This window comes from Mya arenaria, chromosome 3, assembly GCF_026914265.1.
Source record: "Mya arenaria isolate MELC-2E11 chromosome 3, ASM2691426v1".
NCBI classification, from domain to species: Eukaryota; Metazoa; Mollusca; class Bivalvia; order Myida; family Myidae; genus Mya; species Mya arenaria.
This window is the reverse complement of record NC_069124.1, coordinates 73,656,765-73,670,375: the sequence shown is the minus strand read 5'-3', so window position 1 is coordinate 73,670,375 and position 13,611 is coordinate 73,656,765. Positions and strand designations below refer to the sequence as shown.

Below are 13,611 nucleotides of genomic sequence, written 5' to 3'. Positions count from 1 at the left end.
TGAACTGTACCAGTGACATTCAGTTGCACTATTTTGTTATTTTGCTTTATTTTAGGACCAACTCGGGTTGTAAGCTTCCCCAATCCGCATGGCTCAGATGGGCCTAGGCCCATGGCCATTTTTGAGCTTTTAGATTTCATTGTAAATGAGGTATGTTATCTGGGAGGAACAGTTCAATGAAAGTAAAACTGTTGGTTGATATTTGTTGAAGCGCTTAAAGTGCATCCCCCAAATGGTGGTAGAAATGGCTTGTTGACACTTCATTATTCTTACCAGCATGGCTTACTCTGACCTGTTACTGCAACAAACTCATTCTATACTCTTCTTGACATTTTTTGTTGTTTGTGATAATGAAGTTCCACTTAGGAAAATGAATTCATACTCATTTGGTCATACTTTCTTTCATATTTAATTTTGAGTAAAATTACTTTAAAAAACAGTTGTGGTTTTGAGTCTGTGAACAACTTGAAATGTTTGTTTGAAATGGTAAGAGATGTTTATATGAGACTTGGTACTGCTGTAATTAATTATATGCATTATGTGTAACACGTCACATTACTGAAATATTTGTCAAGTTTTGTTCTTGGTCCACTGAGAACAATTTACTTGCATTGGAATTCACTTGCAGTGCTTCGCAGATCTTCAATCATCATAATTATGCAAATACTGTTATCTTGATATTTAAGACCAAATTAGCTTTCTTATTCTCCTGTTGTGTATCTCAGTCTTCCTTAATAAGCCATTTCTACTGCTTGCTAGTATTACGCTGTTTTACGATGCAATGAGAGAATGCTCAATCATTCATGATAGCCTGGCTGTGACTCATGAAATGGAAACGAGAAGGAAATGGTGTTTTAACATTTAATAACATGTTCTGATTTTGACTAACAGTTTTACTAAAGCCTTGGTTGACTGTGCATGAAGTTAATAATTAACAATTAATTGAAATGACTTACATGCATTTTGGCAAAGTTTATATTCGAACGAATTTAGTACAATAGCAAGTCTGGTCTGATAATACAATGTGTATAAATTTTCCACATGTGACATAACATTTGGTACTTTGTTGTAAGTGCATACTTATGGTTTGTAATTCTGTTGTCAAACAATGCTGCAGTCTCACAGAATTGTTGCTTTCGGTTCTAATCAAGAAAAAGGGAAACATGTAGCTTGTGTAGAGACTAGAGAGGCACACATTGTTGTGAGTTATCATGTTGATTACCTTGAAGATATTTGAGACTGATTTAACATCAAGCCTTGTTTAAAATTTTGTTTATAAAACATCAATCATTGCTACTCTTAATATAACATGAACTTGTCCATTTTTCAATGGTATTGTGATAGCCTTGGTCTTGCCGGTGGTGTCATAGTGAAAAATCTTTAACCTTGTCCATTTCTCAAAAACCTGTAAAAGATATTCAAATGAACCTTGGTACGCATGTTGCAAGAGACAAAACACACATGCACTGCAAGGACCGTAACTCTTTCATTAAGTTGTCAAGCTATGCCTCTTGTTTGACTGATAACAAGATTTGTGTTCGCTCTGCAGCACTTTTGTTTCTCATACTACTTGTCCGGCAAAAATGTTCTGAACTGACACATGTAGGTAAGTCTCATAAAACGTTTAAGATTGCACAAAAAAAGTAACAATATTGTCAAGTTAACATTTTTAAACTAGTGCGATGTGCATTTATTACATTTCAGTGTGACCAAATACTTTTACCTGTAATGTATCCAACACCAGTGAAATGCTGATACCACTCCCCCCACAATAAGGAAAATCTCGTAATACTAGTAGTCTGTTTTCAATTAATTCAAAAAGCAAGTTGCCCTATTATCGTTTATGTTTAGAAAGGTGCCTTGAAGATACAGGAAAATAACCAAAAAATTAGCCCAATCTTTAAAGTAAGCTTGGTTGTACTTTGTAAGTTCTAGCCTTGAAGGCAGGCGGGCTTTGTAACAGCACTTAATTGCTTGAATAACTTGGCATCACATTTAGAGTTTGAAACTATTTTAAGAATGCATATTTAAATAATGTTAGGTGAGTTTATTCAATATTCAGCATCAATATCTTTGTTTTGTTTGTCTCTACTTATGCATTATCCATCATCACTAGATAGCATTTACATTTCATTTCAAACTCTATGGCTACAGTTAGATTTTGGCTCCTGTTTATGATTTTCCATTGGAATAATCATTCAGTTTCTTTCTAGATTTAAATTTTCCTAGTTTATAGCCTGTTTCAAGACAACTTCAGTTAAATAATTATTAGTATTACCGTCCAATTAGTTGCGTTACATTATCACAGTAGTTGTAGGCAGTCATATAGAGGTCTAGATTCCTTCTAAATTAACATACCTCACAAGTTTGCTTGCTGTATTGCTGCATTTTCACAGGCTATTTTGATGCATGAATTCAGGGAAAGGGGTTTAGAACATATGTAACTTGGCTCTTTTACTTCATAATGGTTGTCAAAGTTACATACACTCATACAGTATAGATCAGTTTTTCTACAAATAGCAAGTGCAAGAGATTGATTACTGAACAATATAAGAAGTGAAATTAGCAATATTCTGTACGCAAACTCTCAAAATAGTTGAATACTATTTGTTACCCAGGGGGCAGGTTACACCATCATCAAGACAGCCTATGCATTATTTTGCATTATTTGTTTTCATGACAAGGTTGCTGTAGGTGTTGTTATTCTTTACACATAACCAATGTTGTAAACCGTTTTTTGCATTGTTTTCATATTAATCCATATATTATTGTTTTACTTTTTGAGTATGCATTTATTCACCCATTCTTTGTGTTGATTTTGGAAAGACAACAGACAATTTTGTTATTAAAGCAAAATCACACCAGACTTGCTATTTCATATTTAATTGAAAACTATCCTAGTGCAATATGCATACATGCATATATATATATATCTTAATGTTTTTAAAGTTTTTCTAAACAAAAATATCCACTATAATACATTGTCTTTAGATAACAAATAAAAAGTGATGCATATTAAAATTTGAGCTATCCCTGGTAAATGCATCTGCATTGGGATTAATAATTTGCCCATGTTACAGCCTCCTCCATCACTGCCAAAAGGAAAGTTCTCGGACGAGTTTGTGGACTTCGTAGATCGATGGTGAGTTGTGGGTATCAAGCCAGACAATTCATGGTTCAGTCATAATAGAATAATCATTCAATGAAATTATTGTTATAATATCTATCAAGGAAGAATCCATCATAAATTTATTTCCTAATCGACATCTATTTGCTCCAACTGTAGCCAAGGTATGGTTATAAAACTGCCATTCAGGAATGGACGTGTGGTATAAGACATTGATTGATGACATCAAGTGTTCTATAGTATTTTAAACATTTTCCATCAACATTCGCATCATTTTTTATAGCACCAATGATGTATTATTATAATTATGTCTCCCCCATTTCTTGGGAGACATCTTGTTTTTGGCCTGTCTGTCAGCCAGTCTGTCAGTCAGTCTGTACGTCACACTTTGTTTCTGCTCAATAACTATAGAACACTTAGACCCAGGAACTTAATACTTGGTATGCTAGATGGTCATGACTAGAAGATGACTCCTATTGATTTTGAGATCAGTAGGTCAAAGGTCAAGGTCACTGTGACCTTGAGGTGAAGAAACGGTTTCTGCTCAATAGCTAAAGAATGCTTGCACCCAGGAACTTCATACTTTGTATGCTAGTTGATCATGACTAGTAGATGAACCTTATTGATTTTGAGATCACTAGGTCAAAGGTCAAGATTGCCGTGACCTTTTTTCTCAGCTACGACCACACAATAGGGGAGACAAGCGCTTTTTAAAAAAAGCAATCTCTAGTTTATACTTTATTTTTAGTGCCTTATATCAAGTGCTGTTAAGAAGTATACAGGCAGGTCAAGTCTTGGAGACAGTTACACAATCAATCTTTTTCAGATAAAACTTGATTCAAGCATTTTTCGGTATTAAATAGTATTCAAACATTTCCGTCCTTTGTAAAGACAGTATGCCGAGAATTTTCAAAAATTGTTTTATAGAATGAATATGTTCGTATCTTTAGCAATTTCCATCCTTTTATGTTTTATTAGTAAATTATGTTCTGTTTAACCCTTGGAAAATCTTACCACTGGGGCAAATCATTTGCATAATACTACAGAACAGTTCATCTACCCCACAGGTGCACATACCCCACCTTTTAGAGCAATTTTGTCCCTTCTGGTAATTTTAGCCTGGCGGGTATTGGACTTATATGTACATTTATAATCTGTGTACCTCTTGTTCATTTCAGTTTGAAAAAGAACTCTTCAGAGAGAGCAGATCTTCACTCATTAGCTGTAAGTAAAATTTCCTGTGAAAAAGAATTTCAGTTTGTCGTAATAACTTGACTGGTTTTACAAAAGATGTATGCCAATATTATTCTAATGATGCAAACTTGCTGTTTATTGTATGTATTTGTTTATCCTGATAACTGAATAAGATAAAAAAAAATGATGCAGAAGAAATAATCGATTGCTTGCTTTTTACTGTGATTGGTTTTCAGAGAATCAGGAGATTGTTTTACCCTGTATTATTCTGCAGGGATGTGATTTGTCCGCGGATTCCGTGGATCTGATGGCTGCAGGGACCCCCCCCCCCCCAAAAAAAAAAAAAACAACAACAACAACAAAAACCCCCTTTTTTTAGGTGATATAAAAAGTTATTAAGGTGCTTTTGGTTGTTTATGTAGATGTTCCAGTTTGCTTCACTTCCAATTCAGAAGAACCTTCAAAAGAGCTTTTAAAAAGCAAGTTTTGCTTTTGACCCCAAAAGCACCCCAAGAACCCATTGCTGAAATTGTTTCAGCCCTCCAGCTGCCAGGTCAATCACATCCCTGTATTGAAAAGTGTTGAAATGATTAAGTAGAAACATCCTTTGATTGCTATTAACCCTGTGAAGTGTTACCCAGGAAACAGTCCCTTATGTTGAATTGATTCACTGTTTTCAGAGTCACCCGTTCGTAAAGTGTGCAGAATCAGAGGAGATTGATATCGGGCACTGGCTGTGTCAGGTGATGGATTTAAAGCCGGAAAACAAGGGCTGAAACATCCACATTCCACACACAAGAAGCACACAGACCATGACTGGAGATAATCTGCTGGTAGCCGGACCAGTCTGGAAAACCACTGGCAAAGTGATGAATAACTTTATTAATGTATTATGGTCATTGTGATAAGCAAGTGTAATTCTTTAAGAACTATTTATTCATTATATTGCTGTTGTACAACTCTGAGAACAAGGTTTTTCATGGAATAAGAGGGGCGTTGGAATAGTTTTGTGCGTCTATTCAATTACCTCTTGATTGAATCAGTGTATGGACAAAAGTTCTATTTTGCTGGTCTCTTTATTATGTGTAAACTTACAATAAAACCAACTATTTAAAGATCAAAACAAAGAAAACATACATTTTTACATGATTTAAAATGAAGTGAAACCTTCTTGTTTGTCATGCTATGTTATATAGTATTCATTTTTTTGTAGGAGTTCCTCTCATTTTCTGTACCTGTTTTAAGAGATTAGTAAAACTTCATCAACAGTACAAAGCTGACATAAGAGTTCCAGTATCTATGATACCTTTGAAGATGTGAAAGTTAAACTGGTGTGTTTGGTAATTATCTTAGGTTAATTATGTATCCAACAAGTTTATATGAATTCATTTATACACCAGAGCGATGATGCTATGCGTACAACAAGATTTATCAATGTCGAATTTCTGATGGATGAGAATGTTACATGCTAGGTAGGTTGTTTTTCTTGAGCAAATTGTTTCTAATCAGCTCATATGTTCATATTCCTCTAAGGATCATGTGCTTCAATCCTCATTCATATTGGCAGGATTTACTAACTGTTACTCACTGTTCAAATAAAGAAATATCAGGTACAATTTAAGAATTACATATTCTGCATAGATTGTGTTTATTGACTTCATTTATATAATCTTCTTTGCAGAGGTCATTTTTTACACATTATATGAATATTTATTAAAATTATTAGTACAATGTAGTTCTCATTTATTATTAAGATTATTAAGATTATGTTCCCATCAATATGTTTCTTGCAACATATTTTGAAGTTAGTAATGTTTCTTGCAACAGTATTTCTGTGTTAATTTCAGTGTTTGTCAAATTAACGACTAGTGACTAGTGGTTATCTATTATTCACTGGTTTAGATTTTGATCAGTCAACGCTTTTTGTCTAACTATGACAATTTTGTTTTATTTACGAAATTTATCATTGCCATTACCAAAAACTTGGAAGATTTAAATATTAAAAGGAGAAACATTTTGAATAATTATTTTTATCAACAAAAAAACAAGAAAGAATAATATATTATAATAACTTTTGTGAACTCTTATCTGCAACTGATGTACTTTTCACCAACCTTTAGGGTTGCAAGAGATCTCAGTTCTTTGAGGACTCCTTTTTTGTAAAAGAAAAAAGATCGACAAGCACCCTTCCATTGTACATGTATGATATAGAACACACGTGTTGTTCTTCAATACAGCGTTTTGAGTGCTATACTTATATAAGACACATTATATAAAGTAGAGTTTTTGTATTGTATTTATTAATAAATTTAAACTTGGCAGGGCCTGGTGCAGCCAGGCCACTTGAACTTTATATAAGACACATTATATAAAGTAGAGTTTTTGTATTGCATTCATTAATAAATTTAAACTTGGCAGGGCCTGGTGCAGCCAGGCCACTTGAACTTTAATTGATGCTTATTAACTAACATTAATCTGTGTAGTGTTCAAATCTACAGTGTTTACCTGTTTAAAACAATGTATGCCGATGTACAGTAATAAAAGTACAGTGAATTGGAAAAGTACTACCATCCAATTGGACAAAATATTATTCCATTTTAAAAAACATGGTATATCATTTTTCAAAGACTTGTTTTGTTTTGTGCTACAAGTGACTCACAAGACTGTGTGCATAGCTTGACCATGCAAAATATAAGGGGATAATACATGATTGGTCATTCAGTATCATAAAAGCAAGCCTTGGTGTGTTTATTAAATTTTGTATTGAATCACTTGCGTGATATTCGATTGATATGGTATATACTAATTTGATAATTTATAGCCCTAAATACATAAAATGCTGCTAAATATTCATAATATATATATATATATATATATATATATATATATATATATATATTCTTACCTATTTTTCATGAGTACAATTTAAAAAATGAGGAAACTAATTGAACAAAAACATCAAAAATATGCTGGATTTAGGTACTTGACCAGTACTGTATGTCAAAAGACGTTGAAAATCATGAAAATGATTTAAATAAAATCATCACTCCCAATTAATTATGTATATTGCTTTGCACAGGCATGTCGGTCCGTCGGTAATCCAAAGTTTGTCCGAGTGATAACTCAACAATTCCTGGACGTATGGTCATCAAACTTGACATGAAGGTTGGGCTGACCAGTAGATGACCCATATTGATTTTAGGCTCATCGGGTCAAAGGTCAAGGTCACAGTGACCTTTAATGGTAAAATAATTTTAAAGCTTGTCTGAGCGATAACTCAACAATGCCTAGACCTATGGTCATCAAACTTGATATGGAAGTTGGGCCTGACCAGTAGCTGACCCCTATTGTTTTTGGGGTCATCGGGTCAAAGATCAAGGTCATAGTGACATTGAATGGTAAAAGGTTGTCCGAGTGATAACTCAACAATGCCTGCACCCATGGCCCTCATAATTGACTTGGAGGTTGGGCCTGGCCAGTAGATGAACCCTATTGTTTTCGGGGGTCATCGGGCCAAAGGTCAAGGTCACAGTGACCTTGAATGGTAAAAGGTTGTCCATGTGATAACTCGACAATGCCTACACCCATGGCCCTCAAACTTGACTTGGAGGTTGGGCCTGACCAGTAGATGACCCCTGTTGTTTTTGGGGTCATCGGGCCAAAGGTCAAGGTCACAGTGACCTTGAATGGTAAAAGGTTGTCTGTGTCATTACTCGACACTGCCTGCACCTATGGCCCTCAAACTTGACTTGGAGGTTGGGCCTGGCCAGTAGATGAACCCTATTGTTTTCGGGGGTCATCGGGCCAAAGGTCAAGGTCACAGTGACCTTGAATGGTAAAAGGTTGTCCATGTGATAACTCGACAATGCCTACACCCATGGCCCTCAAACTTGACTTGGAGGTTGGGCCTGACCAGTAGATGACCCCTGTTGTTTTTGGGGTCATCGGGCCAAAGGTCAAGGTCACAGTGACCTTGAATGGTAAAAGGTTGTCTGTGTCATTACTCGACACTGCCTGCACCTATGGCCCTCAAACTTGACTTGGAGGTTGGGCCTGACCAGTAGATGACCCCTATTGTTTTGGGGGGTCATTGGGCCAAAGGTCAAGGTAACAGTGACTTTGAACGATAAAAGGTTGCCCGAGTGATAATTCAACAATGCCTGCTCCCATGGCCCTCAAACTTGACTTGGAGGTTGGGCCTGACCAGTAGACCCCTATTGATTTAAGGGGTTAAAGATCAAGGTCACAGTGACCTTGAAAGCAAACTCAACAATTCCTGGACCTATGGTCATCAAACTTGACATGAAGGTGGGCCTGACCAGTAGATGACCCCTCTTGACTTTGGGGGTCATCAGGCCAAGGTCACAGTAACCTTTAACGCAAAAAAGTTAACAAATCTCTCTCCCAGTGATATCTCAACAATGCCTGAATCTATGATCATCAAACTTGGGCCTGCCCAGGAGATGACTCTTATTGATTTTAGGAGTCATTGGGTCAAAGGTCAGGTTCACAGTGACCTTGAATGCGAAAATGTGAGTGATAATTGGACAATGCCTGCACCCATGGCCCTCAAACTTGACTTGGAGTTGTGTTTGACCTGTAGATGACCCGTTATGATTTAAGGGGTCATTGGATCAAAGGTCAAGGTTACAGTGACCTTGAACGAAAAATGCTTGTCTGTGTGATAACTTGTCAATGCCTGCACCCTTGGCCCTCAAACTTAACATTTAGATTTTTGGTGACCAGCTGATGACTACTATGGATTTTGAGGTCATAGAGTCAAAGGTCATGGTCATAACACACTCTATCCTCAAACTTTGAATGTTCATAATCTTAAAACTGCCTCAACGGCATACAATGTTAGCGACAAATCAGCTGTCATTTCGGTCCATGCATATTTCACTCAATTGTCCATATAATCCTGACAACATGGCGCTCAGGGGGTGCATAATGATTGACAAACATCTCTTGTTAGTATGTTAGGGGACAGAACCATTTATTTTTTGTTGCAATTTTATTCTATTTATCATACTTTCATTGGCAGACATAAAAAACATCATAACAACACAGTAATATTAAAACAGACAAAATATACTTGTATACATAACCCAAGTTCAAACTCTATAAAAGTGTATCAAATAAGTCATGGTGACAATTATTCAGTTATAGGTGTCATTTTCCTAACACATCAATTAAAATTTTGATATTTTATCCAATTTAATAAAATTTCTTTTTTCTTCATGCAGTATTGTTTCCTTGCTTTTTGTATGTAGCAATTTCACTTAGTGCATTCATATCACATTTACAACTTTAAATCATCACTATTTACTATGTATTACATGAATGTTATTTTTATGTATTTTATGTTCTGTAAACATTGTTAAATATTCAGAATTTAACAAATCTATATAAAAATCTGAATGCAAGTTCATTTCTTGTTTATCTGCCGCAAAGAGCTCTTCATATTGCCCTTGTCTACTTTTTGTAGTGTTGTAGTCAAGCAGAAGTTTGTGGGTTTTTTTTTTGCTATTTACAGCCACATATTTGATGGTCACATAGAAAACAGTCATTCAATGTAGACCTGTAGTCACTGTTAAAAACAATGAGACTGGACAAAGTCAGTACATGTGTATTTGAAACTTCTTCTAGTTAAAACCTTCAACTTGAACAAAATATTGACAACTTCCAATGGATTACAATGAGCCCAGTAAAACATTATTTATCTCCGTTTTCTGTGTTGAGTTATAAATATGAAAGTATTAGCTTCAATGTTAGCACAACAAGATCCAGCGAGATTTCCTGTGAGTGCATAATTGTTTTATACACTGACATTTCTAGCCATTCTCTTCGATACACTGATCTACCAGTTGACGAAGGTTTGGATTCTCCATCGCAGCTGCTATCCGCTCTTTGTCATTTATTTGCTTGTTAACTGTAATAATGATCAAGTTTAAGCAAATTATACAATTTTTGAGTAGTCTGCCTTTGTCTACGTTCAACAACTACCATTAGTAATAAAAGGTGTTCAAGTATCAAATGTATATATCTATTAATATATTGTTTACAATTGCTTAAAAAAATAAAACATTTTATTCTTAGTAGAAACATATACTTTAAACTTTAATATTATTAATTTTCAATTCATTTCCTACTCTCATTTGCAGTTTCATGAGTTCCCTCCTTCACGAATATATCCAACTGAAACAATAAACAAAAAAGCCATGATTTCCAATCATTAACTAAAAACTATAAGTTATAAATGACTAAGGCTGGTCATCGTTTTAAAATATATACCTCTGATTAAAAGTTGTTAAGTATTCACAGAACCAAACAATAACAGTCTGCCACAGATGTCTGTTTCTCCAAATATTATGCTTAAGACTAATTTGGCTTTGTAAACACCAACGTTTAAGGGTGGAATTGTCCAGTGATTAATGTGTTTGCCTCTCACCCCTGAGTTCATGGGTTCAAGCACCCCTTGGCAAATATCAAAAAGAACACGGAACTAATTTCTGCCCAGGAAATGGACTTGAGAGCAATTAATATCAGCTTTCACCTAGCTTTCCTAGCAGGTGGATTAATGTTTGTAAAGCAAACTCATTTTTGAAAACAAAAAGTCTTTATATATTTTTGGAAAAAAAAATAAAATAAAACGAATGCTAATAAAATAAGTTGATTATCTGTTTTTGTCTGAATACCTTGTGCTTATCTGGAAGGCATACTGCTAGCTTCTGTCTTATACTTAGGCCTGAAAATGAGTTCAATAAAATTTATATTCTGACAATTCAATATTATAATTTAATAATATTCATTTAAGTATTAACATGTTGTTTAACCATCTGACCGCTTGTACTTCGGTACCTGAGTAAAAATAAGCTTGTCCTTTTACAGAGTCATTAGAAATAAATTTAAATTTGGATGATATGTCTTGTATCATTTAAATTCAACTATTTGTAATATGTTTACAGTATAATTTTCATATAATCTTTCATTACACAAAACTCTTTCAAATGAAACCAAAATAATGTGATGTGGTTGAGTTTTACCAATTAAGGAGGCTAATGAGCAATGAGGTACGGTTGGTATAAAGGTGATCTGCACAAGGAGGGTATCATCACTGAAGTTCTGTACAAGAACATTATCTTCATTTACAACTTCCAACTCTTCCAATGTCTGTGGCTTTTCTGGGTCTTTGATATCTTTTATCAAATCTGAAAATATTTATGCAATTTAACACTGTTTAGTGTGTTTTGATTGGATTGATAGTGTGAGAAAGAACCAGCCACCAGGTAAGCTTAAGTTAAAGCACTATGCTGGTATTCTGTCTGTTATGGGTTTGACCCTTAACCAGGGAACATTTCCTTCCAGGTTTTTTTTTTACTTCAAGGTTGAGGCCAAAGTTAATGTTCATCTCTAGAACTTGGTTTCGAGATATTCATTAAAATTCGAGAATGTAAAAAATACATGTAAGGAAGAAAACAATCTTCTGCATGTTTACCGTAAACTGTCTCCCTCAAAATTTGTAGTTCTGGACTCATCTCATTTGTCTGTTGTTGACTGGATACAGAACCATTTTCTGCACATTGACTTTGGATAGCGACGATCATTTTACCGTTTACACCAACGTTCTCGTTGCTTTCGTGCTGTATATGAGGTTCATTTCGTTTACTTTCTACCTCCGGCTGTAAAGTAAACTTTCGAAAAAGTCCAGATAACGCTTGCATTTAGAAATATTAACTCAGCTGACAGATACCTTCTTTTTGAAGAGTACTTCAACGTTTCAATTAGATAAAACGGCCTGTATATGAACGGTTTAAATAAACAAAACGGGAACTTTGAACACCGCACAACATGCTATTTCGACAATGAACCGGGCTGCCGTTCACCATACCTTTGATGTATTTATTTTCTTGATTATAGGAGACTGGAACAATAAAACACAACAGCTTTTTAATATCCATTAATTGTTGTCCGTTTCGACGAATTATCGTTGATAAAACTCAACAGATCGAGTGATGTTAGCCCGTTGATATGGCGGACTATAGAAAACTTGTACGGATAAATATAATGATGCCTGGTAACAAGAAAGAATAAAAAACAAGAGCACCGCGAAACGGAGCATTATACGCCCGAAGAAGATTCGGCTTGAGGTTTTTAATAAATATTTAGGTTATGCTAGTATACTGCTTACTAAGTTTAAAAGTAGCAGGACTTGGAAAGTGCTCACAACACATCCTTTTAATGTGGCAATAATTTGTATAAAGTTATCCAAAAATTGCTTTATTGGTTACAAAGTTGTGGCTAGGACACGTTTTCTAAAAATTCCTTTATTAGTAGTAACACAAAGTTGTGGCCTGGACACGGAATTGCTAACGCCCCCCAGTGAAATTAGCCTTTGAGGTACAGACCTGGAAAGCATGCTTGACAAATCCTTTTAATGTAGAGATGATTTGTATAAAGTGATTTGAAAATTGCTTTAGTAGTAACCCAGTTATGGCCTGGACATGGAATTGCTAACGTCCCCCCATGGTGATTCTAGTGTTTGAGGTATGGACCTGGAAATTGCGCGCGACACATCCTTTTAATGTGATGATGCTTTGTATAAAGTTATTTGAAAATGACTTTATTAGTGACCAAGTTGTGGCCCGGACACGGATTTGCTAACGCACCCCCATGGTGATTCTAGTCTTTGAGGTATGGACCTGGAAATTGCGCGCAACACATCCTTTTAATGTAGTGATGATTTGTATAAAGTTATTTGAAAATTATCAGTTACCAAGTTATGGCCCAGACACGGAATTGCTAACGGACGGACAGACAGACGGACAGACGATGGAGGCCATAACATAATACGACCCTTCGGGCGTATAACAATGTTTTTGATTAATTTTGAACTGAGATAATAAATACAAAACTGTTTGAGTTGAGACTGGGCAAAACATGATCATCCAACGATACTATATTCGCGCTTCACGTATTTTTCAAACTGATGAATTTCAGATTGGGTTTGAATTTTGCTAAGGTAAAATAGTTTGACACTGAAAATCATGATAAAGCGGTCATATGAAAAATACATGCTAAGTGCGTTGCTTTTGTAAAAGGATAAATTGATGTTTGAAACAGATTAACAGATAGTTGACTAAAAACCGCCTGATTTTCAATTAGCCGGTAACAGTGTGGAAGAATGACCATTGTCAGTTATGCAATAAGGTAAACCCCTACAAATCAGGCATCAGATTGTCGCTTAATGTAATTAAGTTTAAGAACCATCAGCAATTCCTGAACAATCT

The 13,611-nt window shown here is 35.2% G+C and overlaps 2 protein-coding genes across 4 annotated transcripts in view; one reads left to right on the top strand and one right to left on the bottom strand.

Annotated features, from left to right (window-relative positions):
* LOC128226805 (dual specificity mitogen-activated protein kinase kinase 1-like) overlaps nt 1-7,188 on the top strand; it is a 61,294-nt gene extending 54,106 nt beyond the window's left edge. For 2 of the 3 annotated variants that reach the window (XM_052936866.1, XM_052936864.1), the window contains 4 exons: nt 56-150; nt 3,081-3,142; nt 4,306-4,351; nt 5,002-7,187. In XM_052936866.1, the coding sequence (XP_052792826.1) occupies nt 56-150; nt 3,081-3,142; nt 4,306-4,351; nt 5,002-5,097 (299 nt within the window). In that variant the 3' untranslated portion in view covers nt 5,098-7,187. Of the gene's footprint in view, nt 1-55; nt 151-3,080; nt 3,143-4,305; nt 4,352-5,001 lie in introns of all 3 variants that reach the window. The other variant, XM_052936867.1, reaches the window with a different exon arrangement.
* A 2,612-nt stretch (nt 7,189-9,800) lies between these two features.
* LOC128226806 (cytosolic iron-sulfur assembly component 2A-like) lies at nt 9,801-12,097 on the bottom strand. Its single transcript, XM_052936868.1, has 5 exons — nt 11,820-12,097; nt 11,368-11,532; nt 11,020-11,069; nt 10,474-10,519; nt 9,801-10,253 (listed from the first exon to the last, which is right to left on the bottom strand). The coding sequence occupies exons 1-5, from the start codon at nt 12,043-12,045 to the stop codon at nt 10,156-10,158; spliced, it is 585 nt and encodes a 194-aa protein (XP_052792828.1). The 5' UTR covers nt 12,046-12,097; the 3' UTR covers nt 9,801-10,155.
* Between the last annotated feature and the right edge of the window lie 1,514 nt (nt 12,098-13,611).

Coding starts and splice junctions, on each gene's coding strand:
- LOC128226806 (XM_052936868.1), bottom strand. CDS start 12,045: ATGCAAGCGTTATCTGGACTTTTTCGAAAGTTTACTTTACAGCCGGAG. Junction 11,070..11,367: donor CTCATTAGCCTCCTTAATTG/GTAAAACTCAAC, acceptor ACTCATTTTCAG/GCCTAAGTATAAGACAGAAG. Junction 10,254..10,473: donor TCATGAAACTGCAAATGAGA/GTAGGAAATGAA, acceptor TCATTATTACAG/TTAACAAGCAAATAAATGAC.